At 49.0% G+C, this 27,664-nt stretch overlaps 1 protein-coding gene and 1 non-coding gene across 5 annotated transcripts in view; both read left to right on the top strand.

The window, feature by feature from the left end:
• The first annotated feature begins 122 nt into the window (after positions 1–122).
• trnap-agg (transfer RNA proline (anticodon AGG)) lies at positions 123–194 on the top strand. The gene has a single exon. It is a non-coding gene; the product is annotated as a tRNA-Pro (tRNA).
• A 522-nt stretch (positions 195–716) lies between these two features.
• bbs9 (Bardet-Biedl syndrome 9) overlaps positions 717–27,664 on the top strand; it is a 177,104-nt gene continuing 150,156 nt past the window's right edge. For 3 of the 4 annotated variants that reach the window (XM_064343356.1, XM_064343375.1, XM_064343381.1), the window contains exons 1-9: positions 717–872; positions 3,038–3,158; positions 4,695–4,842; positions 7,329–7,393; positions 7,703–7,816; positions 15,781–15,955; positions 20,141–20,225; positions 20,391–20,571; positions 24,315–24,444. In XM_064343356.1, the coding sequence (XP_064199426.1) occupies positions 3,047–3,158; positions 4,695–4,842; positions 7,329–7,393; positions 7,703–7,816; positions 15,781–15,955; positions 20,141–20,225; positions 20,391–20,571; positions 24,315–24,444 (1,010 nt within the window). In that variant the 5' untranslated portion in view covers positions 717–872; positions 3,038–3,046. Of the gene's footprint in view, positions 873–2,107; positions 2,296–3,037; positions 3,159–4,694; positions 4,843–7,328; positions 7,394–7,702; positions 7,817–15,780; positions 15,956–20,140; positions 20,226–20,390; positions 20,572–24,314; positions 24,445–27,664 lie in introns of those variants that run through there. The other variant, XM_064343365.1, reaches the window with a different exon arrangement.

Raw genomic sequence — 27,664 nt, forward strand, 5'->3', positions numbered from 1 at the left:
ATTGTTTCCAATAGGTGGCAGCAACGTACAAGAAAGTATTTGCAAGAAAATAAAAATACCATCAGTCTGAGTACAACGTGGCATTCACATTTTTTAAAATACCTTCTGAGCATGTTTTTCGTGGCTCGTTGGTCTAGGGGTATGATTCTCGCTTAGGGTGCGAGAGGTCCCGGGTTCAAATCCCGGACGAGCCCAACCCTTTTGTCTGAGATAGGTGATTGCATGATATGATTCATTGAGCAAGCTGTCAGGGAAGAATAAGCGGTCTAACTTCTAATGTATCTCATTCACAGCCGCTTATTGTGTGGGGTGTGAGGGAGGACATTATTACTTTCACTAAAACTTTGTTTTGATATAATGCTTGGTTTCAGTGAAGATTTATTCCTCCTACTGCAATGGCAACTAGAATTGTATTGATTGATTCAATAGATAGCGAGAGAAGTGATTCATAAATAAGCATAAATGTATTGCTAGGTGCTGTGATTTAGAAGTATGTTCTGCATGTAAGAATATATATTTTTTCAAAATCATTGAAAGTTACGAAATGTAAACTGCTGTAAACGTATAGCATAGCTCGTTCTCTGTATTTCTAATGTAGGCAGCTAACATTAACGTTTCGTATTTACAAGCAAGCATTGAAAACTTTATTTTAACACCCCGGTCTGTTGACTCAGTTTCCCAGAAGGCAGTTCAGTTTAACAAGCGATATCCGGTCATGCGTATTGTTTGCGCCTTGTTCGTTGGTGTCAGACAGTGCTATGACAACAGCAAAGATGGTATCGAGTTGGGGAGACGTGGGAGCGAAATGTGATTTTTCATGAACTGCAGTTGGTGGATCGCAGTCTCATCAAGGAAAACACATATTCAAAGAGGTAACGTTACAGAGTGTGCATTTCGTTTACTTAAAAGAATGCAAGTTAAGTTACACGAGACACAGATTTGCCGTTACCTGTTTGGTCCTCATTCATTATTGCAGTAACGTTAGTCTACATGGCCTTTTCCTAGCTAACGTTAATTGGCAACCTTATTCAAGGAGTAGGTACCTAGCTGGCTAGCTCGATACCCATGGTCCGTGCATGTAAGTAATGTTAGACACTAACATTTTGCCGGTCTTTTATTCGAACTGAACACGGTGGAGAAATTTCGTTAAATCATAGACTAATCTACTTGTGTTATTGGTTATCGCTGCATAGCAAATGCTTGTTAACTTTGCTAGCTTGCGCTTGGCATCTTAACTGCAACATCAAGTGATTTAAATAGGATTAAAACAGTTGTTTTGTTAGCTGGCTGCTGTCCTGCTAAATAGCTATCAACTAACCAAAGAAAACCTTAATTAGATAACTTGGGAAAATAACAGTTAGTTGCAGATCGGTTGGCAGAGAGCAAGCTATGATCAATAATTTGATTGCTTACCGTGTCATCTCAGTTCCAGAGAAAATGAAATTCAAATTTAAAGCTTGATAGTAACTGCAGACTACGGATTGATATATTTTTGTATACAGTACTATTAGTTAGTTATGGAGTTAACAATGTAACTTAATGTGTAGCAGATTTTGAAGTCCATGTTACATAACGTTCGCCAATATACCATTGTTGATGTATAACTTCTGAAGTACAACGCACTTCATAGTACTGTCAAAAATAAAACTTGCATATAATACGCATATCATTCCTTTCAAAGGTTTTTTAGATAGCTATGTGAATATGATTGCGGACTCTCTCGGCACATTATTGTGTTCAGAGGACAGGGTGTGCTACATTAATTTATGTTATGGAAAAGGAGACACAGCAAGCAGTTTGTAGCTGTGAAGAAAGCTGGCTTTTTATATGGACAGATAGCGGATGTTCACCTTTTCGAATGAATTCGTGAAGGATTGTTTGACTAAGGAAGAGCCCCCAAACTCTAACCTCTAGCCTCGGTTGTTTTTAATGAAAGGCGCCTCCTTGGCGATAGGTTTTTAAAACGGGGATACAATTCGGGCTCTGTACCTCTCTGATGTAGAGGCCTGGCGGATTAGCTGTCTGTTCCACCTGCTCAGCAGTGGCAATTAGGGAAAAGCCGCTTGGCGTCCTTAGCACAATCAGAATACTCGATCACGTGACTCATCAGTCAGATTACTTTGGAGGGCACTTGGCCAGACGTACATGTCGTGAGACATGTGCGGGGAGGAGTAACCAACTTTTGATTAGATGTACATAACTCCCACTTATGAAGATGTCGGCTGATTGTGAAGTAGGGTTCAGTGATGGGATCCTGCAGCGATTGAGTGCAGACAGCGACCTGCCGAGTGGCCTGTAAGAAGCGCAGCTAACACCAGCCAAGTGTTCGGGTTTTTTCTGCACAGAGGAGCCGCAATCACTTATGATAATGGAATCATGCCTTCCCACAGCTGCTTCTGGCTACTAAAATTCTGTCAATTTAACACTGCTGTCCTATGCCACAGGCCAGCCATTAACAAACCATTGTTTTGTACTGCATCTTCCACTTTTTGCACTCTGTAAAAATCCTGCATAGTATGCCTTTAAAGGTGCCCTGAAGACTATGTGCGGGACACTGTGCAGTTTTATTAAGGCTGGCTTAAAGGAACTGTGTGGCTTACAGGACCACATCCCAATTTCTGTTGCCGATTCCAAGAACGTCCCTTGGGCTGGATGCCAATCTGCCATGGGGTTTTTACTCTGAAATTCAGCTTGCCACTGACTGCAGACAGGAAACCACTTCATACATGTAGTTAATACACACTTAAAATATTGTTGGCAAAAACACATGCAGACATGCATCCATTTTTGAACTAAATGGCTAAATAATGTAAAAAGCCAACTGGCCTACCAGGTGTAGTGTATATGCAATCACAGCAGTCGGGATGTGTGAGCACTGCTATCTTTGTTAACCGTGTGGTCCCCGCCAGACAGGTGTGAGAGAATGCAGGTTTGGCACACAGTTGGTGAGACCCTGTGTCAAATCTGGTGCTGGGTTAAAAGGGCATGGATTAGCTTGGCTGGGTGGTAACCCCCACCCCCCTCCTCATGTGTGCAGGTCTGTAGGATGTCTCTGTTCAAAGCAAGGGACTGGTGGTCGGTGACACTAGGCCTGGGGGAGGAGTTTGACCAGGGGTGTCTGTGCGTCGGCGATGTGGACAACAGTGGCAGCGGACATGGTGAGTGACATGGCTGAAAAGTGACCAATTCTTTTTGTGTTTTACAGTTTTCTTCAGTTAATTTTATTGGACTTAATTGCACTGCGCACTATACATGGATAAATTGGCTCACATTGAAATGTGTTCTCCATGTTGTTAGAGTAAGTTTTCATTTTCTCTTTGTGGGGGTGTACTGTAGGTGGCCAGTCCTGTTCACTCCTGCAGACTCCATCTCAGTGTCTTATTTTATTTCAGTGTCTTTTATCTTTGAGGCTGAACAGCTGAAATCAAAATGGGTCCTTGCATGTTTTGGAGTGCATTTGGAGCATCCAAACTCTCACACACATACACACTCATGCAGTCACTTACACACACAATCACGCATACACACACACCACATACACATGCGCACATGCGCACACACACATACACATGCCACGCACACACACACACACACACACACTCTCAGCTGGATTGCTACGGGTGCCCCACCATCGCTCATAATCATAGGAGGATTTGAGAGTCTCGCTTTGGGCTCCCAGGTGTGGGTGATCGCCATGGATACGGCACGCAGGGTCTCGGTTTATCCGTCCTCCTCCAGCTGTTCTTTGAAGTTCGGGGCCCCTCCTGACCGCAGCAGGTCCCGGTCCACCGGGACGACCGGCGCTGAGCGCTTTGAGCCCGGCTGGAAACCATAACCCGTGCTAGAGCCGGCCCGAGCCAGCCTCCCAGCGTAGCAGGTCCAGCTACACACAGCCGTTTAAACAGGAAAGCGTCTAACAAGCAGGGATTGGTGGCGGTGGGGTCTCTCCGGTCATTCTGTGTTTTTATCGGCCCCTGCTGATTTTATTGGTAGATGCGTTTAATTAGTCACCTTCACCGCGGCCCCCAGACGCACAGCCCCGCGCCGCTGAGAGTGTTTCCACCGCCAAAGTCCTCGTGGAACACGAGCCGTTCGCTGCGGAGGGAAAGCCAAAGTGTTGTTTTATCTTGTTTGGCTGTTGCTAAGAGAAGGAAAGTCACATTAGTTGAATGTATTTTCGTGTCGCTGCAGTGTTGTTGTCACTTGGGGCCTGTAATATGCGGTATTAACACGCGCGTTAATTAAATGGAGGAAATGTTCCCTATTGCGTGGCACACCAGGGCCTCCTGAGGCTTCTCCCCGTGTTCACACTTTGAATGCTGTCTGGAGCGTCTGGACCAATTGGAAACAAATGCTCATTGTATATAATAAGAAAAGTCAGAGTGTTCAAGTCCACCATATTGTACCGCTGGTTGCATTTGCCGGGTGGATCAACAGCCAGTACTGTGTATATTGCAGATGCTGTGTTCTACATTTGTTGGCTTGGGTGTGTGTATTAACATTGAAATTGGGTAGAAGAAAAGTGCAAGACATTACATTAATTACATTCCTGATAAAAATTGGAGCCCCTGTTTCTTATGTTTTATCTCAAGTAAAGAATTAAAGTGTGTTTGTGTGTGTGTGTGTCTATGTGTGCATGTGTGTGCTTGCTTCCGTGCTTCCGTGCTTGCTTACGTACATCTGTGCGTACACAGATAAGATCGTGGTGGGGAGCTACATGGGTCTGCTGCGGATCTTCCTGCCCCACGCTGGCTCATCAGGGGAGAGCCAGGCGGAGGACCAGCTGCTGGAGGTGCAGCTCAAAGACCCCATCATACAGGTGGAAGTGGGCAAGTTTGTCTCGTAAGTCAAAGCCTCACCACAGGGCACTCGATTCAAAATAAGAGTACAGTGGCTCCCATAGCTGCTCTTCAGCTGTGTGTGTCGTCTGCATAGAGAAGAAAAACAAAACACGCTTTTACATTACATTGCACTTTTCATTTGCCTTTTTTAAATTTTTTTAGTCATAACTAATTTGAATAAAATTGAAGGCCAATTCGAATGAACTTGTGCATTGTTAGGGTGGTCTAACACATCACTCACGAAAACTCACACACATACTTTGTGTAATTCTCAGTATTAAGTATTGCATCTGATTAGCTGTTTCTATATTTTGTGCTGTCACGCATCACAGTTGTTTTTATTGCAGTTCCCTGTAATCTGAATGATTAAAACAGACTGCAGGGCTAAGTAGCAATTACACTGTGTACCTCTAACCCTGAGGTAACATCATCACTTTGCTGGAGTGTGGATGGAAACATTAAGACAAGATGAAGGTTCGTGTGCATAGGTGCCTGAACTCAGATATCGTGCTCACAGCACGTTAGGAACCGGTGTTAGGGGGGAGGTGCCACTGCACTCAGTCAGGATTCTTGTGAAAAACAGCAGCCCTTTTTGTGCTGGCCGGATACTGTAGAGCTGGGCCATTGATGCCAGAGATACCAGAGAGAAATGGGGCAGCTCTATGTCGTCCTGCTCAGTCACAGAACCTACCCGTCACTGGCTTTCATATCTGCATTCTCCGGCCGAGCCGTCTGCCATTTTGGCTCGGTGTCCACGTCTCCAGGAGTGAGAGCAGACCCTGTCATGAGTTCACTTTTTCACAGGATGCAAGCAGTTGAGACCACTTGACTATGAAGTGGAATGTGGAAATGAACTGAAGTGAAATTAAATGAAATAAATCCTTTTTTTAAGACTGAAAGTTTTGCCAGTTTCCCAGATGTGAGCAGGAGTAGTTTTTTTTTTACAAGATTGTTTTCAGTCAGCTGTGCTCATCTGAGCATTTCCACATATCTCTACCGCAAAAAAAAACGAAAAAATATCTTTGTCATAATGTTTTGGGAATGTTGTGCAGAAGTGATAGTTTTTGGCTGCGTTGCCCTGTAAAACAGCATTGCGTTGCCGTTGCAGGGACGTTGTTGGAGCGTTTGGTTTCGGTTGGGCTCGCCCTCGCCGTGAGGGAGGGGTGGAACTGGCTCGCTTCAGTCCGGATCGGGCTCGTCTCACCAGTCAGCTCCAACGCTCTTTTTTTCCGATTGGCGGCCGCTTCTCTTTTGGTACTCGTAATTGGTGTTGAAATGTCTCGGCTGAGCAGCTGCAGACTGGAGGGAAACGCTTTTAAAGTATTGTTTCCTCTTTGCTGCGTGAGCGACGGTAAAACGAGCAGGCGTTGCAGCTTTTTCCAGCGCTTTCCGAACCTGCCTTATTCCCCAAGCCAGGCCCCTGCACTGAAAGACAGGGCACGCTGTGTGATTTTACAGAGCCACTGGGCGCGTGTGTAAATGTCACTGACAACATGTTTGAATTTCATCACAATGCCAGTGTTCAGAGTTATGTTGGAAATGAAACCTTAGAGTATGTTATTTCAATTTAGTTCCATTTGTTCATTTTGCAGCACTTCATTTTGAAACACTTTGCTTAATGCTGTGAGAGTCACGTTCTCTTGTAAGTTATGAATTTATATAATGTGTGTGTGCGTACGTGCGTGCGTGTATGAGTATACTATATACTGCTCATATATTTTATGGCGCTTTCATGTATATATTGCACATTAACATTTTCAGAACCGAACCGTGTAGCTTCCAGGTGGCTGTGTCAGTAAAGGGGGTCTCCCTGAACACTGAGCACTGAGCACAGGCAGGAAGCTCTGGTCACAGGCTCCAGTGGCAGTGAGTCCACAGCGGCAAGACACGGTTCGCCTCATTTCGGCTAGTAATGCTAGTGGTGCGATGGGTTTAACCTGGCCAGCGGTCCTTAGTCTGTGACTGCACTAGCGCCTCCTAGCGACACACCAACAGGGCCACAGGCTACCACTTATCATAAATCAGGATACACCTCTCTTCCAGTCAGCGCTAGCTCTCTCCATACTGATGAGAGTGCTGTAGGGTGTAAAATAGTCTGGCTGCAGCCAGTACGCACGCGTCGGCCTCTGTGCCCCTACAGTACAGGTTCCTAGCTGAAGCTGTGCTGCCTCATTCTTGGCGGAGACATGAATCGGGAGGTTAGGACCCTGTGTAGGGCTGGGGCTCAGAACACCAGCTGCACATAGCATGCACCTCCACCAGTGCATCTTCATGCATGTTATTCGCCAGTGTGTATAAAGCTCTTGATCAGTTTACTGCTATTCTGTTCATGTTGAAATTGAAAATGTTTTATTTGCTCACATGGGCTGGGTGTTTTGAGACTTTGTGATTAATTAAAGATTGAGAGAGCACTCATGATTTGTTAACCCTTTCAGACATTCGCGTTGATGATTCATTTGCATGCTACATGTGTTGTGTCTCCTTCAGGTGCTCTGATCTTCTCCACCTGGCTGTGCTTCACCCCAGGAAGCTTTCTGTCTACGCCATCACAGGTACAGCACCTCCACCCGATACGGCCCAACAAAACCTTGACTAACCTGACATTATCCTGATATAATCCTGACATAACCTGGCATAACCTGACATAACCTGACATAACCTGACATAACCCGGCATAACCTGACATAACTAACCTGGCATAACCTGGCATAGTGTGTCTCAGACTTGCACGCCACCACGACGCTGCTGCTGCTTATGTCAATTACGCAACTGGCAAGCGTGCCGACCGCAGACCTTAGTTTTAAAGAAATGGCTGTTACTCTGTGATGCTAATGTGTGATTCCCCCCCCGTGTGTATCCAGGCACCGCTGGGAATGTGGAGCATGGCTTTCAGTGCCAGCTCAGACTGGTGTATGAGCACAACCTGCAGAGGACGGCCTGCAACATGACCTACGGCCCCTTTGGGGGCGTCACAGGTACGGGCCCTCAGATGGCTCTCTGAGACACCTGCCTCTGTTCAGTGTGAGGGTCTGCACTCTCATACATGGCACAGTGACTTTGCTCTGAGACACTTTACTCACACACAACATCCCAGGCCTCACATCCCAGGGCTCACATCCCAGGCCTCACATCCCAGGGCTCAAATCCCATACCTCACATCCCAGGCCTCACATCCCAGAACTCACATTCCAGGCCTCACATCCCAGGCCTCACATCCCAGGGCTCAAATCCCATACCTCACGTCCCAGGCCTCACATCCCAGGGCTCACATCCCAGGGCTCACATCCCAGGGCTCACATCCCAGGGCTCACATTCCAGGCCTCACATCCCAGGGCTCACATCCCAGGCCTCACATCCCAGGCCTCACATCCCAGGGCTCAAATCCCAGAACTCACATTCCAGGCCTCACATCCCAGGCACACGTTAGGGATTCTCCTCTGCGGTCTGTAACACACAAATGCAAACATTTGTGTATTCTCAGTCCAAATGGCACATTTTTTTATTCATGTTACTTTTTACTTTCACCCACAGTTTACACTGTGTTGTGTTCACTATAAATTTAAAGGATTCCAGTAACTCTTCTGGTGAAAGTCACTTGAATTATAATCTTTGGTTCATGGATGTGTCAAGGGAAAAAATGAGACGCATAAAAAGATTTTGCTTTAAATGTTATTTTATGTGCTCACATTAGTCAATTCTTTGTTCCCTTTGTTTTTAATAGCCACAGATATATTGTGTGCATTATGATACATTTTGCCGAAACAGACCCTGGCTTCAGTTGTATTTATTTCCCATGTGAAAAATGACATAGTGGGCTGGTGATGGGGTGCCTGAACTCTTTAACTGTTCCCAGCGCCAGTTCAGGCTCAGGACCGATGGTCGGAGCGCCAAAAACGCCCACATGAAACCGTTCCACATACCTGCACAGGAAACGCTCCTCAAACGGCTGATCTTGGAAGTTTTGGTGTTTCCTGTTTTTAGTAAAGGTGTTGAGGACTCTAGTCTAGGCTTGTCTTGTAGGAGCCCTTTGAGGCCTTCATAGCTTTTTTTTCCATGTACAGTCTCAGCCAGAAGGATATAAAGTGCAAGCAGGAATAACTCTTTCCAACCGCTCTGTTTCCCTTCCCTTTCTCTGGCGTGGGATTGGCTCTTTCAGCCATACTGTGAGAGAGGTCAGTGATATGACTGGAAGAAGGGGTTGAGGGGTGTGTAACTGGGGCACATTATATAGTGCAGGCCCAGTGGATGGGCAGTATCTCTGTCATATTATGAGTAACCTCAGGGAGAAGCCTGAGTGCTTTATGTGAGGTGGGAATGGCCTTTCCTACCCTCTTACCTTTTGTCTTTCTCTTTTTACAATTGTGCAGCTATACACAATTAAATAACCCAGACTCACCTCAGATGATCATTTCAGCCCTGTCTGATAGGCGGCAGCTTCCTTTCTTCCCGTCTGTACTAAACTTCCCCCAAATTCCTCAGGCCATGGCATGATATCATATTTCATTACGTTATTTATTTGCTAAGATGACGGCTTTTTTCAGGGGACTTGTATAGCTTACATTATCCATTTACACAGCTGCATAACCAGAGTGGTTCAGGTTAAGCATCTTGCCCAAGAGCGCTATAGTCATGGCTCTATGCCCAGGACTTGAACCTGTTCCGCCTTCTGCTCACAGGTCCAGCCCATGAAAGTCATCTGTGTGCTCGGTACTGTGCGATGTGTCCCTGGGTAAAGTTATGGAACTGTTTTTAAACTTTTGGCTACAGCCGAGCAGGCCCTGAAGGTGGCTGGCTGGCTGACTGACTGCCTGAATGGCTCTCAGAGCAGTTAGTGTTTTACTTGGGGATAAACGGTGTCTATGCCCCGAAAATTAGTCACAGCTGCTAAATGGCATTCAATTTTTTTCCCATACTGTCTTACAGCATTTTTAAAGAAAATAATCAAATAATAATATTTGTCTATTAGTGGTTTGTGAAATTATGTGGAGTTCTCTGCAGGATAGCTACATGTAGTCATTGGTAGTGTACATTATCTTTGCTAAAGGCTCTCATATCACTGACACACGCCGCTGTGGGGTTCCTTATATTTCTGCCTAATTTGAAAATGAAAAGTAGAGTAATGCTGTGCTTCTTTAGATATGTTCATTCCTTCAGGAGGATCACGGTGTGGTAATCCTCTGTATTAGACATACTGCATGTGACCACAGGATGGCGACATAAGCTCTCTTTTCAGAGAATCTCCGCATTTGAACCGAGCGCATTCAGAACTCATGCTGCTAGCGGTACATAGTTGCGGTTGCTGGCATACAATAAGTTTTTTTTTTAAAATTAAAATCACCCAAGTGGGAAAGAAATCTATCTTTCTATAAATAAATCTGCTTTTGCCTTCTAATATTTTACACAAATACAATGTGATATTGCATAAAGGAAGCAGCTGCCATGTTACTTAAAAACTTGGCATTGTCCTGCTGTTGCTGCCATTGTCCAGCTGATCTATTAGTGCAAGCAGTGGAGTGTAGTAGCCAGAGTGCCAAGCCTTGCAGTTGCCCACTTGAGCATGGGGCCTGCTGTCTCTCATACTGTAAACATTAAGCATTGACTTTAACCAGGGCGTTTGTCAAGCAGTTACAGTGCAGAAACATGGTGTGAACTCCCAGATTTGGTTGTTTTCTATCCCATGTGTTTTTGTATTAGTGGTGACATCAGTGAGTGGGCCAGTGCGTTTTATTCACAGGAGGGCAGCGTTGCTGAAGCGCTGAGTTGAGAACACAGGCTTTCTGCACCACTGTGAGGCACAAGGATCTCGTTATCCAGACCAAGTGCAGCTTTGCCTTGTAACGAGTCTGAAAGTGCAGACACACGCACACACAAACACCCACTCGCTTGTGTACACACATACACACACAGACACACACACACACACTCCGCTTACACAACCACACACACACAACAGGCACACACACACACACACACACACACACATACTACCAAGCACAGCAGTACACACACACACACCACACACAACACAGGCGACAGCCACACACACACACACACACACTCCCAAGACCACACACACATGTACACACACACAAACCCACACACACACACACAAACCCCACACACACACACACACACACACACACAGGCACAGACAGACGCACACACACACACACACACACACACACACACACAATCCCAGTGTTTGTTTTCGGTCCAGGGCCCACAGCGCTCTTGCAGTCTCAAGCAGGCAGCGAGCGGCGGGGCGGGTTTAATTACAGCGGCCTGTGGCATCTCTGCCCGGCTGCTGTTGCACTTTTTGTTTTTGTTTCCCTTTGTTTATTTTGGCACCTGTCACGACTCGTTAAATCCATGGACCGGAACCAAGCGCGTGCGCCCCCTGGCTGGCTCTCTGGGTATCGGGCGAGACGGCCTATTCGCTGGAGTGTGGGAGGTGTTGGCTGAGCTTCTGCTGGCCCTCTGGGCGGAAAGCAGGCCCGGGAAACGGTTACCAGGCTCGCCTGGGACCACAGTCCGGTGCAGGGTTATCACAGTCCTTGAAAGCCTGGAAACGTCTTGGTTTTGTTTGTGGAATCTCAAGTTGTGACAGTGCTTCAATTCTTCTCTGCTTTTCTGTAGCTTCTTGTTCTCTGCCCCAAAAAAATAAGGTCAAGGGGAATTATGTTTTGTGTTCAAATGCATTCATATGCAGGATTCAAAAGCATTACTTGCTGCAGTGTGAAGATAGGATTTCCAAACATGGAAGGTGTTGGATTAGTCATGGTGCCGATTCTGACCAATGGGGAGGGTCCTGTTGAAAGGGTACCCTGAGAGGAGGACAGGGGCCATTCAGTCTGAATGTTAAAGAGGAGACTGAACATAAAGAAAATCTACTTTTTCAAGCACTGTGGTCATCTGTTTGCTATTCTAATGGGAGCTAATTAGATTCACTATTTTTGTGATGTGAACTAAAAGCATGCCCTGAGAGGTTATGTACTTTCCAGATATTGAGAGATGTTGTGACAGCTGTATTGTTCAGCTGTAAAGAGTCAATTTAAATTAAAGTCAGTTAAATAGTCCAGCCAGTTCAGTGAAATGCCTTCAGAAATAATTTGAGTTCATCTTTGTTTCTAGTTAGTGTGCTGTAGTACAGGTATGTCCTATGATCTTGGAAGTAGGCTTGCTGAATGTGTGTTTTTAACCATCTCCCATCTTGTTCACCCGAATTTGTTATATTTGCAAGTCATATCATAATTGCAATACTCAGCAGAATATTCTGTCTATCTGTCAATACTATAATTTGTCCATATTGTGTAGCCCTAGTTAGTAGTTGAGTAGTAAGAGTCATCTAATCTGTTCTTAATGAATCATTTTCCCTATTTGTTTTTTTTTGGATATTCTTACATCATCAGACATGCTTCTCGGCTATTGTGGCTCAGGAGACCTTCGTTAGTCTCCTTAAGGGGCTGGTGGAAACACAGAGCTGGCTGGAAAGGAGGGGAAACAGCCCTGTTATGCTGGCTGTAGTGGAAGCATTTAGTCAGAAGAATGTACAGTACCTGCCCTAGTGGACTTCCACCCCCCAAAAATAATATTAGTAATGATAATAATGACTTTTCAAGACTGGAGGAGAATGCGCTCCTGGTCTTCATGAGATCCGCCCTGACTCTCAGACAGTGAGAGGGCCCACTGACCAGCTGCTCTGTCTGCACACACACACACACACGCACGCATGCAGGCACAGGCACACACACACTCACTCACATACACACACATACATACTCAGACATGTCTACTCAAACATACATGTTTTAGACAGACACACATTGCCATACACAAACATGCATGCACGCACACACGCTCACAGCTGTACTGCACATATACAGTGGGGATGAAAGTCTGAGGACACTGCCAAGTCCTGGTTGTTTTCATTATTAAGGAATAGTGCAATTATGATACTCCAATTACATGTTATTCAAGAATACATTATTGAGAGCAAGGGGAGCTTATTAGAGTGGTATTCCCACCACAGTCACTGGACCTGAAACCAATCAAACATCTGTGAGAGCAGTCGACGAGGGAAATGGCGAAACATCAAGTAACATCCACAGATCATCTATGGAAAGTGTTGAGAAAGTTCTGGGATGAAATGGAAGATGAGGTGTTGCGTAAGCTAGTGGAATCACTGCCAAGCAGAGTTAGAGGTGAATAGAGGCAAGAAGCTGACACACCAACTACTTACAATTTTTGACCTTCAGTAAATATCAGCATTTTTAAATTTTATATTATTAAAAATATTATATTGTTGAATAAGAAGTATAAATGGAGTATCGTGATTGTATTAGCCCTTGATAAATAATGAAAACAGTCAGTTCTTGGGAGTGTCCTCAGACTTTTGGTTCGCACTGTGCATGCGTACAGACACAGAACCCCCAGCTCACCGCACACTGTCACAGCCTTCAGACCGCCCCCGGGCCCAGCTAAAGTTAGCGTGGGTGTGGGTGCTGCCAGGGCAACGTGGGCCGCGTGGGGGGGGGGGGGCGCTGTATCCGCCAGCTCCTCTGACGAGCGCAGTGCCAAGCCAGACCACCGGCAAATAATCCCCCCGATCTGGCACGGGGATCTCCGTCTGTCATGTGACCGCGTGTTTATACGCTGCTCTCTTCCCGTGGCGGAGAGCGGGAGGGGTGGCCGTGCAGTACGGGCTCCGTTGCCGGCTGCCTGGTGCGCTCTGACCCCTCACGGCTAACGGCTAACGGGCAGAGCCGTGTAATTAGGGCCCGCCGGTCAAACGGCTGTGTTTCGGCTCTGAAGCCGGTCGCGAGTCCTCTGCCCGCTTTCCCTCCGTCTTCAGAACAGCGCCGGCTCTGATTTTATGTGCCATAAACCCTGCGTGTTAGCGGGCGCCACGCTCCGGGGCCATCAGGCCTGCGGAAGGAAGCGCCGTAAAAGCTGTTATTTTGGAACCATTACCGTCAGGAGAGGTGGGGTGATTTTCGGAGTGTGTATGTAGATATGATTGTTGCACGAGGAACGATTGGCCGATGTCTTCCCCGTGAAACAGGGCGCGCGCGTCGTCAAGCATGGAGCTGTGCGCTGTGGGCTGCGTGTGTGTGCGTGCGCGTGTGTGTGTGGTGTGTGTGCGTGTGCGTGTGCGTGTGCGTGTGCGTGCGCGTGTTGTGTGTGTCGCGTGTGCGTGTGCGTGTGTGTGTGTGTGCGCGTGTGCGCGTGTCTGTGTGTGTGCGTGTGTGTGCGTGTGTGTGTGTGTGCGCGTGTGCGCGCGTGTGTGTGTGTGTGTGTGTGTGTGTGTGTGTGCGTGTGTTATGTGTGTGTTTGTCTGTCTGTGAGACAGTATACTGGTGCGTATGAGTGAAAGACAGTGCTAGCTTGCAGGTGTGCACGCATTTATCTCTGTTTGACACTGATTCTATGCCTGCATGCACTTATTTGTGTGCATGTAGCCTCATGCACTGTGTAGGTGTGTGCGTGTGCATGTGTGTGTATGTGTTTGTGTGTGTGTGTGTGTGAGAGAGAATGAATGAATGGTGTACTGTGGTGTGAGTGACCGAATTTACACACGCCATCATTGCTTGTTATTAATTTGCAATATTTAAGAAATATAATTAAGGCTTTGTCATTGAAACAGTCTATAGAAACAATATTCTGAATGTGGACATTTAGAAACTGATGTGGGCTATTTTGTTAATATTCATGGCAACCTCTTGGTTGGAGTTCTTCAAATACAGTTTGCACCGAAATTTAATTTACTTGAGTAAATTGAAACTATGAATGGAATAACACATGTAAAATATCAATAGCGCGTTCAAAATATCATTTCCAAATGCACACTTGGGGAATTTTTTCGAGCACGCAGAATACGCTTAAGTGTGAACGTGTCGACCGTGAACTCCTGCGAGAAACCCTGCGAGGGAGAAGTAGTAAGAGGTTTGCGGTGAAGCGTCTGGAAGTTTAGATCCAAGTATAACAACTCTGCGTGTGAATTATAATCAGCACAGGCAGCGGGTCCTGGGTGAAGCGGTGTATAGGTACCCTGCCTATGGAATATAGCTGCCCACTTTTCCAACCAAACGGTAACGATGGCTTCCCTAAACAGCCGTAACGTTCTCTCGCGCCAGAGGACCGCATCACGAATGACTGAGCGGCTCCAGGAGTTCAGGACCTCTGCTCTACAGCTGCGTTTCACAGACAACTGGAGGCTTTCAGCTCCGTGTCTCTGGAGCCCCTAGTGTTCCCCTCTATCCCAGCATGCTCCTCGCCGCTCTCTCCATCTCTGCTGACCCAGACATGCTCTAATGCCGTGTTCTGTCACAACTTCCTGAAACATGGGGAAGAAGCACGAACACCTGTCTCCCATCCATTTCTGTCTGTAATTCTCTCTGTTGCCTCTTTTTGCTTCTTCTTTGTCTCTCCTGGGCCATCACTCTTCCGTTCCCTCTCTCCCTCTCATCTCTCTGCTGTCTTTCTGTCCTTTTACTTGATCTGCTCCACACTCTCCACATGTTCAAGCACACACCAGGTTTTAAATCCCCTGCGAAGTCTTAAAGAATTTAACAGACACTCTTATCCAATGCAACTTACACAGGTTACATTACATTCTGTACATGCAATCTTTTTAAACAGCTGGATATTTACTTAAGCTATCGGATGAGGTAATTTCATCATTCAAAGGTACAAGGAGAGTGCTCCACCTAGGAATCTTCAACCCAGCTCCATAACCATTATTCTACATGACTGTCCTTGCATTCATAAATTATCCAGCCAGATATTTCCCCTGAGGTTTTTCTTCATAATCACAGAGTGTACAATAGTCTATGCCATATCAGTGTGATGATCGAGATCACTGTACACTGCCCTCTAGCGGACAACACCAGAATTGCCTGTGGCACTCTGTGACACGTTTCTTGTGTCCTCGTCTCCCCAGGTCACCACTTCATCTGTATCCAGTCCATGGACGGCATGCTGATGTTCTTTGAGCAGGAGAGCTACGCCTTCGGCCGCTTCCTGCCCGGCTTCCTGCTCCCCGGCCCGCTCAGCTACTGCCCCCGCACCGACGCCTTCCTCACCGTGTCCTCCAGCCGCCAAGTGGAGAGCTACAAGTGAGCGCCGCCCTGCACCCAATCAGCATGTCCGGGGTGGAATGGGAGTGCCGTGAAGGCCCATACGTAGATATTAATGCACAGGAGTAGCGCTGGAAAACTAGAAATATCCTTTGTAAATGTGAATGTATTCGGAAATGAGGAATAGAATGGAAATTTTGTGATCGGTCACCAAATAGTAGCCGATGTATAGGGGGAGAATTGGAATACTGGTGGTAACCTTAGGGAATATTTATGCAAAAGAATATAATTAAAATGCTGCAATTCTCTCTGTCTAACTAAAGATGTACAGAGTATAATGGTGATACCGGGGTTTCAAGAATATGAATGTAGCTCAGTGCAGCCTACCAGAGTGCTTTTGCTGGGGACCAGCAGGCTAAGCAGCTTTATCACAAACACAAGCCTGGAATACGGCTGTGACCGACGGCCACTCAGCCACTGACATGCGGCAGGTGCTGAATAGGGAAGGGACTGCGGGAGAAGCTCTGGGAGTCGTGGGTGTCTGGCTCGTCGCGTTTGAGACCGGCACGGCCTTGGGACGCCTCTGCGTGGGTTACTACGGAAACGCGCCGAGGTGCAGCCGGCGCAGCGCGGCTAAACCCCCCCGCGTGCGTATCCTGACATCACCTCTGAGGCACGCAGCCCGCCCGGGGTTTCCTCCGCCGCCGCCCGCCCGCCCGCCCAGCTGCTCTCTCACCACTCCTGCGCACTGCCTTCTGAAGGGCGCTATATCACCGCGATTAATACAGCCGTGTCCTCACAGGGGAGGGAGAGCGAGCGAGCGAGGTGGCGGGGAGAGAGGGTATTATCGTCCGGTGTTACTTCCTCCATCTCCGTCCGCTACAGCGCGGATCGTTTTCCCCGCAGATCAGAGCTTTAAATGCCTCTGCGGCGAGGAGAACGCTTTGCCGTTTCTTTCTCTCTTTTTTCATTTCCTTTTTTCCCGTCTCGTGCCAAGAACCACATCCGCGACTTCCACGACGTTTAAATAAAAAAAAGCGCGGGACGGAGCCGGGGGACGGGCGAAGTAAAAATAGCGGATATCGGATACGGTAGAAAACGCCGATCGGGCGAGCGTCGGGCCGGCCCCGGCCCTGTTTCCACAGCTGATCCCGTTTACGGGCGCGATAAGTGAAAGTTTTCGCGCGCTAATGAAATTTCCACTCGCTGATCGGCCGCGCTCTGCCCGTTTATTTTCGCTCTGCCCGAACCCGTCGCCGCGGCAGCAACGGGAGTCGCGTTTCATTCAAAACACGTGTCGGATCTGAAGGAACGGCTGCAGAGATAGAGGAAATATGGGGCCGCTATCCTGTTTATTATGCTAGCTGTAAACATTACGCCATGTCTTTAATATCCAGAGATTCTGTATACCAGAGATTGTTGTGGAAACGCTAACTTCACCCACTTGCCGCCCCCCCTCCCCCCCCCCGCTCTGAGTGTATATATTAGTTCCCAGTGAAAATAATTTTTGGAAGAGTAGCCCTTTCAGGTTAACGCGCTGCAGCCGAAGACCCAGCCGAGCCGTGAAAATGTCGGTTTTATTGAAGTGAAGACGGCGAGTTTCGGGTGATTGTGAAAACGCCTCGGAGTTGTCGCTCCCTCACTGAATCTCTGCGGCGTTGGTCTGAATGGGGAATTTTAGGACAGGATTTATTTAACTTATAAGTTTTTTGGTTGTGGTTGGGCCCTTGTGAAGGTTTGATTTATGTATATATTGAGCCGGTCACGGACAGGATGTTCTTTCCACATAAATTTCTGGCGGTACTTCTGGCCGCTCAACTGTCCTTACAGCACGGCTAGATTGGCTATACAGGCCTATGCAGACAGTAAACCTACACGCACCTTGTTTCCAGAGTTGAAACGGGGTGAAATCATTGACCCAGGTGCCCCTTCAGTTAGCTTATTTAAAATCATTTAAATGTTTTTCCTAATTTGGAATACCTGATTCTATGTGTGGACCATTCTCATTGATCCCAAGTAAGCTCTCTCTGAAGCATTTTCTGCCACTCCCTGACTCTCACAGTCTCGCAGCTGAACCCTACTGTCATGGCGTCTGCCGTGCACGCTTCATGCATAGCTGCCAGAGGCAGACCAGAGGAGGAGAGGTTATTGCGGCCGGATATTACAGTTCACTGATACTTACGTACTGGTGCGCCTGCAATGCTCTAGATTGCAAGAAGCACGAGTGTATAAACAAGCAATAAAACGCTTTAAAGAAACATGAAATAGGCTAATTTCAGGATTGCACGTGGATGTGTACCTGCAGTGACCTCAAGCAAGTTGCTTGAGCAAGCAAAAATTCAATACTCACCTCGAACACGCGAGCATTCAAACAGTTCCCTGAGTGGAATTCACAACCGAATAAACTGGAAAACAAACAAGTAAGTTAAATACACGTTAAAGCGGGGTAAAGTTTCCGACCGATGGCTGTAGCTTGTTCCAGGTCCCAAGTTAAATGTGGACATAATTCTCTGTAATTATATAATAAATCTCTGCGCAGATGCCTGTGTGGTCTTTAGTGCCAGTCTCCTCTCCCACACCGCACCTGTCATTTTCCCTCCCGCACATTCCCACATTCCGAACGGAAAAATTCAGAGTCCGGTCTTCCGCACACACTGTACCGGCCCTGTGAAATGTTGGGCCCCCCGGTATATTGATTGAAATAACAGCGTTGGCGGTGTGAATAAACAGCCGGGAGGCGAGAGGGGAATTCTCTCCGCCTCTCCCCGCCGGGCTTCTGTGAGTCCCCTCACACGGTGATGTGTTTGGAAGGGCCGGCCGCTGCAGAGGGGCTCGCACGCGGTCTGCCTGCACGTTCGCGGTCGCAGCGTAGCGCCCCGAACACCGCCTCACTTTCGCGGGGCGTGCTCATGAATAATTAGCGGCGTCCGCGCCGAGGAACCTGCGAGCTTGTGAGGTTTTTTTTGATCGTTTATCCAAGTCAGGCTTTTTATTAGCCAGACTGAAGCTGCTTTTTTTGTTATTTGTGTGGTCTAACAGCTCCTTAGCTCTCCTCCATCTTTACTAGTCTCCTGGGAACTCTCAAGTCTTTCAGATTCAGCATGTTGTACCATGCAAAACACACACACACACACACACACACACACACACACACACACACACACACACACAGGCCATGATGAATATGCTGGGGACTGCTTTTAACGACGTAAGCGTCTCTGGTTGAAGTGGGTGATTTGCATGGTTAAGATGTGTGATTGCATTACAGGCCCTCTGTGAGCGACCCTGGCCAGTGGCCCTGTTTCATGTGAATCGACACTCCCGCCGCTGCCCCTCTTTTATAGGCCTCCCGCTCAAAGTGAGGGGATTAAAGATGACACCAGCTCTAAGGATCCCCTTCAAGTGCAAATGGCCACAAATAAAAACACAGGCTCAATCGCTGCAGCCCCTTTCATTCGCTGGCTCGGTCTGGGGAACGGGGGGCTGTGGAAAATAGCTTCCTGCCGTTGTAATCTGATAAACGCTGCTCTCGCAGGGCTTTTTCATTTTTTCTTATGATTTTTTTTCTTCCTTTCTTCTCCTGGGTATTATGTTCGCCAATTGCCTCCAGGTGACGGAGAGTGTCTGTGCGATTTGTGTTACAAGGGCCAGTAGTTAGAAATATACGAGTGCTGTGCAGCGGGCTCAGGAACGTTCTGGGGTTCCTGGATCGGGGCCGGGGACCTGTCTCCTTAACTGCGTTTCTGTACCCTTTTCTCTCTCCACAAGGCCCCGTCTGTCTGCTTCTATTAGGAAGCCTCCTGACATTTGTCAGTACTGCCCACAATGGCAGCTTCCCTTGGTTTGTGTGCTCGCTTGTGGCCTCCGCTGTGTATGCTCTCAGATCATATTACTGAATTTAAAGATGTTGACTTTAAACCAACCACTGCTCCACAATGCTGCTCCAACCACAGCTCCACACTTACCACTGCTCTATGCTGCTGCTCTGTCCACTGCTCCACAGCACTGCTCTGACCACTGCTCCACACTTCTGCTCTGACCACTGCTCCACACTGCTGCTCTGACCACTGCTCCACACTGCTTCTCTGACCACTGCTCCACACTGCTGCTCTGACCACTGCTCCACACTGCTGCTCTGACCACTGCTCCACACTGCTCCTTTAACCACTGCTCCTTTAACCACTTCTCCACACTGCTGCTCTGACCACTGCTCTTTTGCTGCAGGTATGAGACCCTGGCTGTGGCCACAGATGCAGACACCAGACAGGAAGCCGAGCAGCAGAAGAAGAGCTCAGGGAAGAGGCTAATGGTGAGCGTGATGTCATCGCTCACGCTGTTCATCTTCCCTTAAGTAACTGCATAAGCACATTTAATGCTACTCCTTTAGGGTTGTTAGGCTGTACTCTGTATTTTACTCCCATGGTGAGCGCAGGGCACTGTCCATGCGCGTGCAAACGCATGCCTGTCCCCCCAGGCTGACTGGACCCTGGTCATCGGCGAGCAGGCTCTGGATATCTGCATCCCGTCCTTCTCCCCGTCCGCGTCCATTTTCATTTTGGGAGAGAGGAACCTGTACTGTCTCAAGGACAACGGGCAGATCCGCTTCATGAAGAAACTGGAGTTCAACCCCAGCTGTTTCCTCCCCTACGCCTCAGGTAACACCAAACCCTCGCCACTTCCTGCTGTCTAATTATAGTCAAGACACTGATGGTGGTGGTGAGGATCATATTGATTCATTAAAAGCAGCAATTGTCTCAGGATTGGCCTGTCAATCAAACATCTTTAATGTTACTGTGAAGCTAAAATTGCACACTGACTAGATAGGTGAATCGTTGCTTGATTGATGATTGGTTGCTTGGCTTTTGCACATTCATTGTCAGTTTAGAACATGGTCATCACTGGACATGGTGATGGTCATTTGCCAGAGAGTGAGTGCTTACACTTTCCAACAGTCTTTGGAAAATGCAGGAGATCCTCTGAGCTTTGGGAGGCACCTCCAGGAGCAGGTGCTTCCTACTTCCTGTCACAGAAATGGGAAGTTCCTCTCCAGACCGCTCTCCCTCTTCGCCCCGGCCTCGCGGAACCAGACGTCGTGCATCCGGCCGGCCTTTTCCCCGCGAGTCGGTGCTCTCTGTTTGGCCATCGGATCCGATTCATCAGATAGCGTGAAAGGCCTCCGCGTTCCAGGCTCAATTTACCACCCTCAAGCGACAGAACATGGCTGTCTCCTCTAACGACAAACATCCTGAGGGGCCTGCTTTCAGCGCTGCGCCCAGAGCCTCACCCCACAAAACCCAAAATATCAGTCCAGGCTGCGGCTTCTATGGATACACATTTAGCAGCTCCGCGCGAAAGGAGGAAAGCCCATCTGGAGGCCAGCAGCTGCAGCCGGCTCAAGATTTTATGTAAATCATTAGCGAATTGTGCAAATTGGCGACCATGCTTGTGCATTTATCACAGGCGAAGGCGCATGGAGACCAGCACGTGTTGCATGCGCCCAGCAGCCGCTAATTACGCCAGCCGAGCCGGATAAAAATCAGAGCCCGTGTTCCTTTTGTCTGGAGAAACGGGAGGAACGGAGCGTTCGTAATCCGTTTCCCGCCTCGGCCTGAACGTGTTGAGCTGCGGAAGGCGAGGTGCCGCTTCACACCTTGATTCACAGTCGGGTTCCGAGCGGAACGTTTTAATGGCTTCCAGCCGACGCTGGCTAGAGCGGCTCGCAGCTGAAGGGTGGCGCGATGCGGTGTGGCGATTGGAGGAAAATCGGTGCGAGCGGCGCTCGTCTTTCCCTGCCAGAGCGGCGGAGGTGACTCCGCTCCAGTGACGGGGCTGTTTGCTGCTCATCTCTCTGAGCCGAGGATTACAGGTGCCGCTGGTCATAAGTACCCCCTTCCAGCGAAAATGCCTGCGGGTAACTGCGCTAACGGTTCCGTTTATAGCTGCTTTCTCCCGCTGAAGATCGCCGGAGGAGTCCGTGCGGTGGGGAATCCTTTCCTGCCGGCGTAATCCGGCCAGTCAGAAAAAATAAACGAAAGCGAAGTCTCCAATCTCCTCGCTCACCTCTTACTAACCGATACTCGGTGGAGATTTGCGGGGTTTGTTGGGGGAGCCGTGATATTTTGCAGGTGTGGCAGAATCCCAGGAGAAAGCAGCTGGTGCTTTTCTCTGCAGTGTGATAGTTCCTCTGCGCAGCCCCAGAGTGTGTAATTGCCGGGTTTCTGGCGGGACGGTCCCTCTCATGCGGTCACTCTCCAGGTGAGGCTGGACCGTTTAAACCGCTGCCACGTGTCTGAGATAAAGAGCTATTTATACATTCTGGGCCACGGAGGCGAAAGGACCGCGGGGGTCGGTCGGGTGGGGGCTGGGGGGGTTCCAGTGAGGGAACCAGTTGAAAGAGCTTAAGGTAGAGGAATGCGCTCTCTAATTCAGTGGCGGGGGGCGCAGGAACGGCGTAAAAGCGCTTTTAAGTGGGCCGCACGGCAGCCGCCGCCTGTCATTTTCTGGCCACCCGGGCGAGCTGGGGCCTCAGATCTCTGTGGCGACGGTGCGAGCGCAGGCTGTAATAACGCACAGCCCTCAGCCGAAATACACAGAGAAGGCTACGTTTGAAATAACACTCCTTCCAGAACAGCACGGCAACCGTAACTTCACAGGAACAGGAGGGGGAGTGGAGCAGGTGGACACGGCTAGAGGGGAGAGAGAGTGGACACGGGTGGAGGGGAGAGCAAATAGACACTGGTAGAGGGGAGATATATTAAATGTATGTGGGTGGAAGGGAGAGAGAGTGAGTGCACATGAGTTGAAGGGAGCGGGAGAGCGGTTGTAGGTGTGTGTGATCACAAGGCCTGGTGTGCTGGCAGGGCCCTCGTACTCAAGCTTCGTTCTGACTCTGGACTCCTGTAAATGCCCCCCCTTTACAGCCGGCTGTGGGATATCTGGCAAAGGAAAGCGATGGAGACGTGTGTGCCAGCAGTGTTATGCAAGTCCACACACAACCCTGGAGAGACCCTGCTTCTGGCTGTGCTGGCTGGGGGGAGGGCGGCGTGTGACATCACTAAACTCAGTGCACCCTGCTGTCTGGCCGAGTCTCTCCCTCACAGTCCGAGTGGCTCAGTCATCACAGGCAGGGGTCTGGAGTCAGGGCCTCAGCTGAGTGACCTATCAGAACCCCACAGCACCAGCACATTGCCTCATCCTCTCAGAGCTGACTGAGTTATAATAATGAAATCACCTCATAGTGGAAGGTGCTATTCTGGGCTGTCAGTCACTAATTCACATTAACCAATCAGAATTCCCCTTAGCGGCACACTTTTTTTACGGGCGTATCGCTGACTACTCCTGATCACTCTCCCCACTGTGAGGCTCGTGAATCCTCACTGTTCCTTCACGGCTTCAGAATCAGTGTTACCCTGGTAACACTGCCGTCTGGTGACTGGCTCAGAGGGTCAGAGGTTATCTCTCTTTCTGTGGGGTGGAATGACTTTACCCTGTGGTGCGTCCCATTCACTTGATGCCAGACCAGCGTCAGGTTTATGGACGTAGAGTGTGAAAGCGATGAAGTCCAGATAAAAACTGGCTTTACTGATAGAGATAAACAGAGAAGCAAATAGCACATGATTGTGTCTACATAGCAGTTCCTAGTGACTGTGTGCTTATTGTGTCACCTCCTATAATAATATGTTGACTGTGGCTTAACTAGTTCTGAGCTGTGAAGCCAGTGCAACATTATCATATTGACAAAAAATTTTTTTGTTTGTGACGTCTCTGATCGCTTAAAGACTCAGGATGTCTTGCTTGTTGCTGTTGTCATGATGTACGCAGGTGTGCTGGTGTGGTATTTGCAGTGTGCTTTATTTTCTGAAATATTTCTCACAGCTGCCCCTGATCAGCTTCATCAATCACAGTGGAGGGAGGAGTTTGATTCTGTTGAATAGGCTTCTCATCATAACATTGCCTGCCAATCATCAATGCAATTTTTCATACAAACCTCATAAATATTGCAGAATTGTAAAATCTTAAACAGTGTGCGATTTTAACAAGCTTACATGTTAATATGTTTATTTCTTGCTGAAACAGTAGTTTCTCTGTACGGTAGTGATAGTAACTCTCACAAGTTTTATTGTAGCCTTGCTTTTACAGAAGTACAAGGAGCAGCCAGGAATGCAGTTTTATGTTTATACAATTCACTAATTTGCTGCATCACAGCTGTGTACAATTCTAATTTGCTGCATCATCACTGTATACAAACAAATTCATTGCATTACCTTTCTATAGAATTCACTTCTTTACTGCATCACAGCTGAAATTCAAGTTTATATTTGTGACTTGCTGCTCCTGTGATCTTGTTGTTGCAATGATGTGGCAGATGACGCTTGTTCTGGTCTGTCTTGTGCCGCAGTGAGTGAAGGGACGACCAACACCCTCCTGGCGAACCACAACAACATGCTGCTGGTGTACCAGGACGTGACTCTGAAGTGGGCCGCCCAGCTGTCCTGCGTGCCCGTCGCCGTCCGAGTCGCCAACTTCCAGTGAGTACGGCTGTTACCTGAACTGATGTTACCTGACAAAAGCTGTAAATGGCAAGGACTGGCTGTGACACAGTGGGCCATGCGTGGACCCAGTCCATGTAGACAGGGTTCATGGCAGACATGTGCTCCGGGTCCACGCTGTGCTGGGAGAGACTGAAAGAGCAGATTGGATGGGAGACGCATGTTTGGCCCGGGTGTTAGCACTGCGTGTGTTTGCGTATTAAAGCGCTGAAGTACCCTTCTGCAGCAACATGGCCGACCTTCTGCCTGTTTTTTCCACCTCTGTCCAGATTATCACACAACATCTCACAGAACTGCCTTATTGTTTTTGTTTTGGTAACGCCAAAGGGTCGTTTTCTCAGCGCTTGGCCGGGCCGGGCCGGGCCGGGACGGCCTGTCAGCTCGTATCGGGCGTAGCGTTAGCGACGCTGGGGTAATTGTAAAAGACAGCCTCAGCGTCAGCCAGAGTACAGCTGTGGGAAGCGCAGTACAATGGGACTATTAGAACAACAGCAAACCCCAGTGCGTGGGGTCCGAGAGGTCAAAGGGAACCGGAACACTCTCCAACAGACACAGACACAGACACACACACACACACGTACACACGCGCAACACACACACACACACACACGCGCACACACAGGCACGCACACAGCCTTACACAGGCTTACACACACTTATGCTCGAGCTCTCTCCTGCACAAACACGCGCTCTGCCTTCGGTGGATTTAATCGAAAGGCTCATGTAATCAGAAGGATTTTTTCCCGCCTTAAGTTAGAGCCGGCGAGGGCTGAAGGGTGCAGGTGGTTTCGTCTGCGCTGCCGTGCCGGTTTTAAGCGCGCTCAGACAGATAAATAAACGGCGAGCGGCTTCCCCTCCATTTCCCGCCAGGCCCCCAGCACGCGGTGTTTTTCTGCACTCAAAACAGACCGTTTCAGATTCCTCCTGATCTGATAACGTAAGGGATATTGCTGAAGAGCATGGCGTGGGAGGTGGGCGGGGGGCTTAGCGTCGCGGGTGGGGTGGGGTGGGGTGTAGCGGTAAGGGGTGGGGGGTGGGGGGGTGATTTCTGTGCTGCGGCCCATCCCGGGCTCTCCCTGCCTCTGTATTACTTACACTAAAGAGGCTGTCTGTCAGCAGGGCCTAAACGAGGTTTTTGTGCTCCTCCGCGCCCACCCCGCCAGAGCGCGTCTCGTGGCACGAATTCCCAGAATTCCCAGCTGGGCCGGAACAGCGTGCCGCTGTGGCGCGGGCGGCTCCATCTGATACCGCCGCCACCGCGTCCACGGCACACTGGACCTGAAACACAGCACCGCTTTTAGTGCCCTGACCCCAACCGCCCCCACTGCACCCACTCCACCCTCACTATACCCACTCCACCCTCACTACGCACACACACACTAATGCACACACATACACGCACATGCACATACACACACACACACACACAGACACAAATACACTCACACACGCACGCACGCACACACAAACACACATGCACACATACGCACACACACACACACACACATGCACACATACACACATACGCACGCACATACATAGCCGCACGCGCACACATACACAGGTCTGTATTGGCAGGTCTGTGGAGAGTGAGCTCTCTGAATGAGGTAAAGTGATGGCACCCGCAAATGACCTCTCCTCTGAGAGGGCCTGTGAGTGTCAAACGGAGCGGCACTGTCTTTAATCAGCCAGTCCTGCAGGGCCGCTTTCATCTCTTATCAGCACACAATCCACTCTCACTCAGCTCCAGCCTGATGTCCCCACCAGACACACACACACACACACACTCACACACACACACACACACACACACACACACACACACACACACACACACACACACACACACACACACACACACACACACACACACGCACTAACACACACACACACACACACTCAAACACACACACACACACGCACTCAAACACACACACACACACACACACACACGCACTCAAACACACACACACACACACACACACACGCACTCAATCACACACACACACACACACACGCACTCAAACACACACACACACACACACACACACACACACACACACACACACACACACAACGCTTTCTCTTCTTTGACCAGTCTGTGCTTTAGCAGAGAGTGATGATAATCTGAAACTCAAACTCCTGGATCCAGTTTCCTTTCTATTTAGCAACTTCCCTGTTTTTTTTTAACCTACCGGGACGCTTGTCATGTTTCACAAAGGTTCCTAGATAATAGATAACATGTCTGGAATCTTCCAGAACCGCTCTGTGTTTGCTCTTAAAACACAATAGGAATGGAGTATGCAGACCCTTAAATAGTGGCACTTCAATTTCACCCATCGGTAGATCCTTTGAAATGCTCTTTTTTCAATCTGCGTAGGTAGCTCCGCCATTTGCAGCAGTGGATAAGACTGTGCCAAAGCTAGCGGAATTCTCAGAGGGATATGGCTATGATGAGTTTTACAACTTCTTGCCAATGCAAGCAGATGAAGTCCCTTTATTTTTATATGCTGCGAAAATAGCAGTCATCAAATCGCAATTAAAAACAGTCGCGAAGCAGACGACCGTAAGAGCGTAATGGCGTTTCTACAAGGCTCGGCTAGCGGCAGCGGCAGCTCCAGGGCTCTCGTGGAGACGCCGCGCTCCACCTGTAGGCCAGCGCCAGCTAAGCGTCTCCTCCAATCTCCTCCCGACCGAGAGGACGGGGAGCGGCAGAGAGAGGAGAAAACGTTTCAACCGCGAGGATAACTTGCGTGAATAACGGCGCTCATAGGCGCGCCCACCGCGGCCTCCCCTGCCCGCGTAACCCAACTGCTCCCAGCGCGAGGACGGCGCTCCAACACGTCGGCGTGCTGCCTACACGGTCGGCTGTGCGCTGCCCACACGGTCGGGCCTGCGCTGCCCAACACGGTCGCGTGCCTGCCCACACGTCGGCCAGCGCTGCCCAACACGGTCGGCCCATGTGCCTGCCCAACACGGCGGCGGTGCGCTGCCCAACGGCGGATGCGTGTCAACCGCGAGTCCTGCGCTGAATCCCAACGCGTCAGGTCAGGCGCGCCCACACGGGCTCGCCTGCTGCGCTGCCCAACCGTCGCTTCGCTGCCGACACGGTCCGTCGCTGCCCAACACGTGATTGCGGCCACGTGGCCGTGCGCTGCCCAACACGGTCGGCCGTGCGCTGCCCAACACGGTCGGCTGT

This window comes from Anguilla rostrata, chromosome 1 (genome assembly GCF_018555375.3).
Source record: "Anguilla rostrata isolate EN2019 chromosome 1, ASM1855537v3, whole genome shotgun sequence".
Lineage (NCBI taxonomy): Eukaryota > Metazoa > Chordata > Actinopteri > Anguilliformes > Anguillidae > Anguilla > Anguilla rostrata.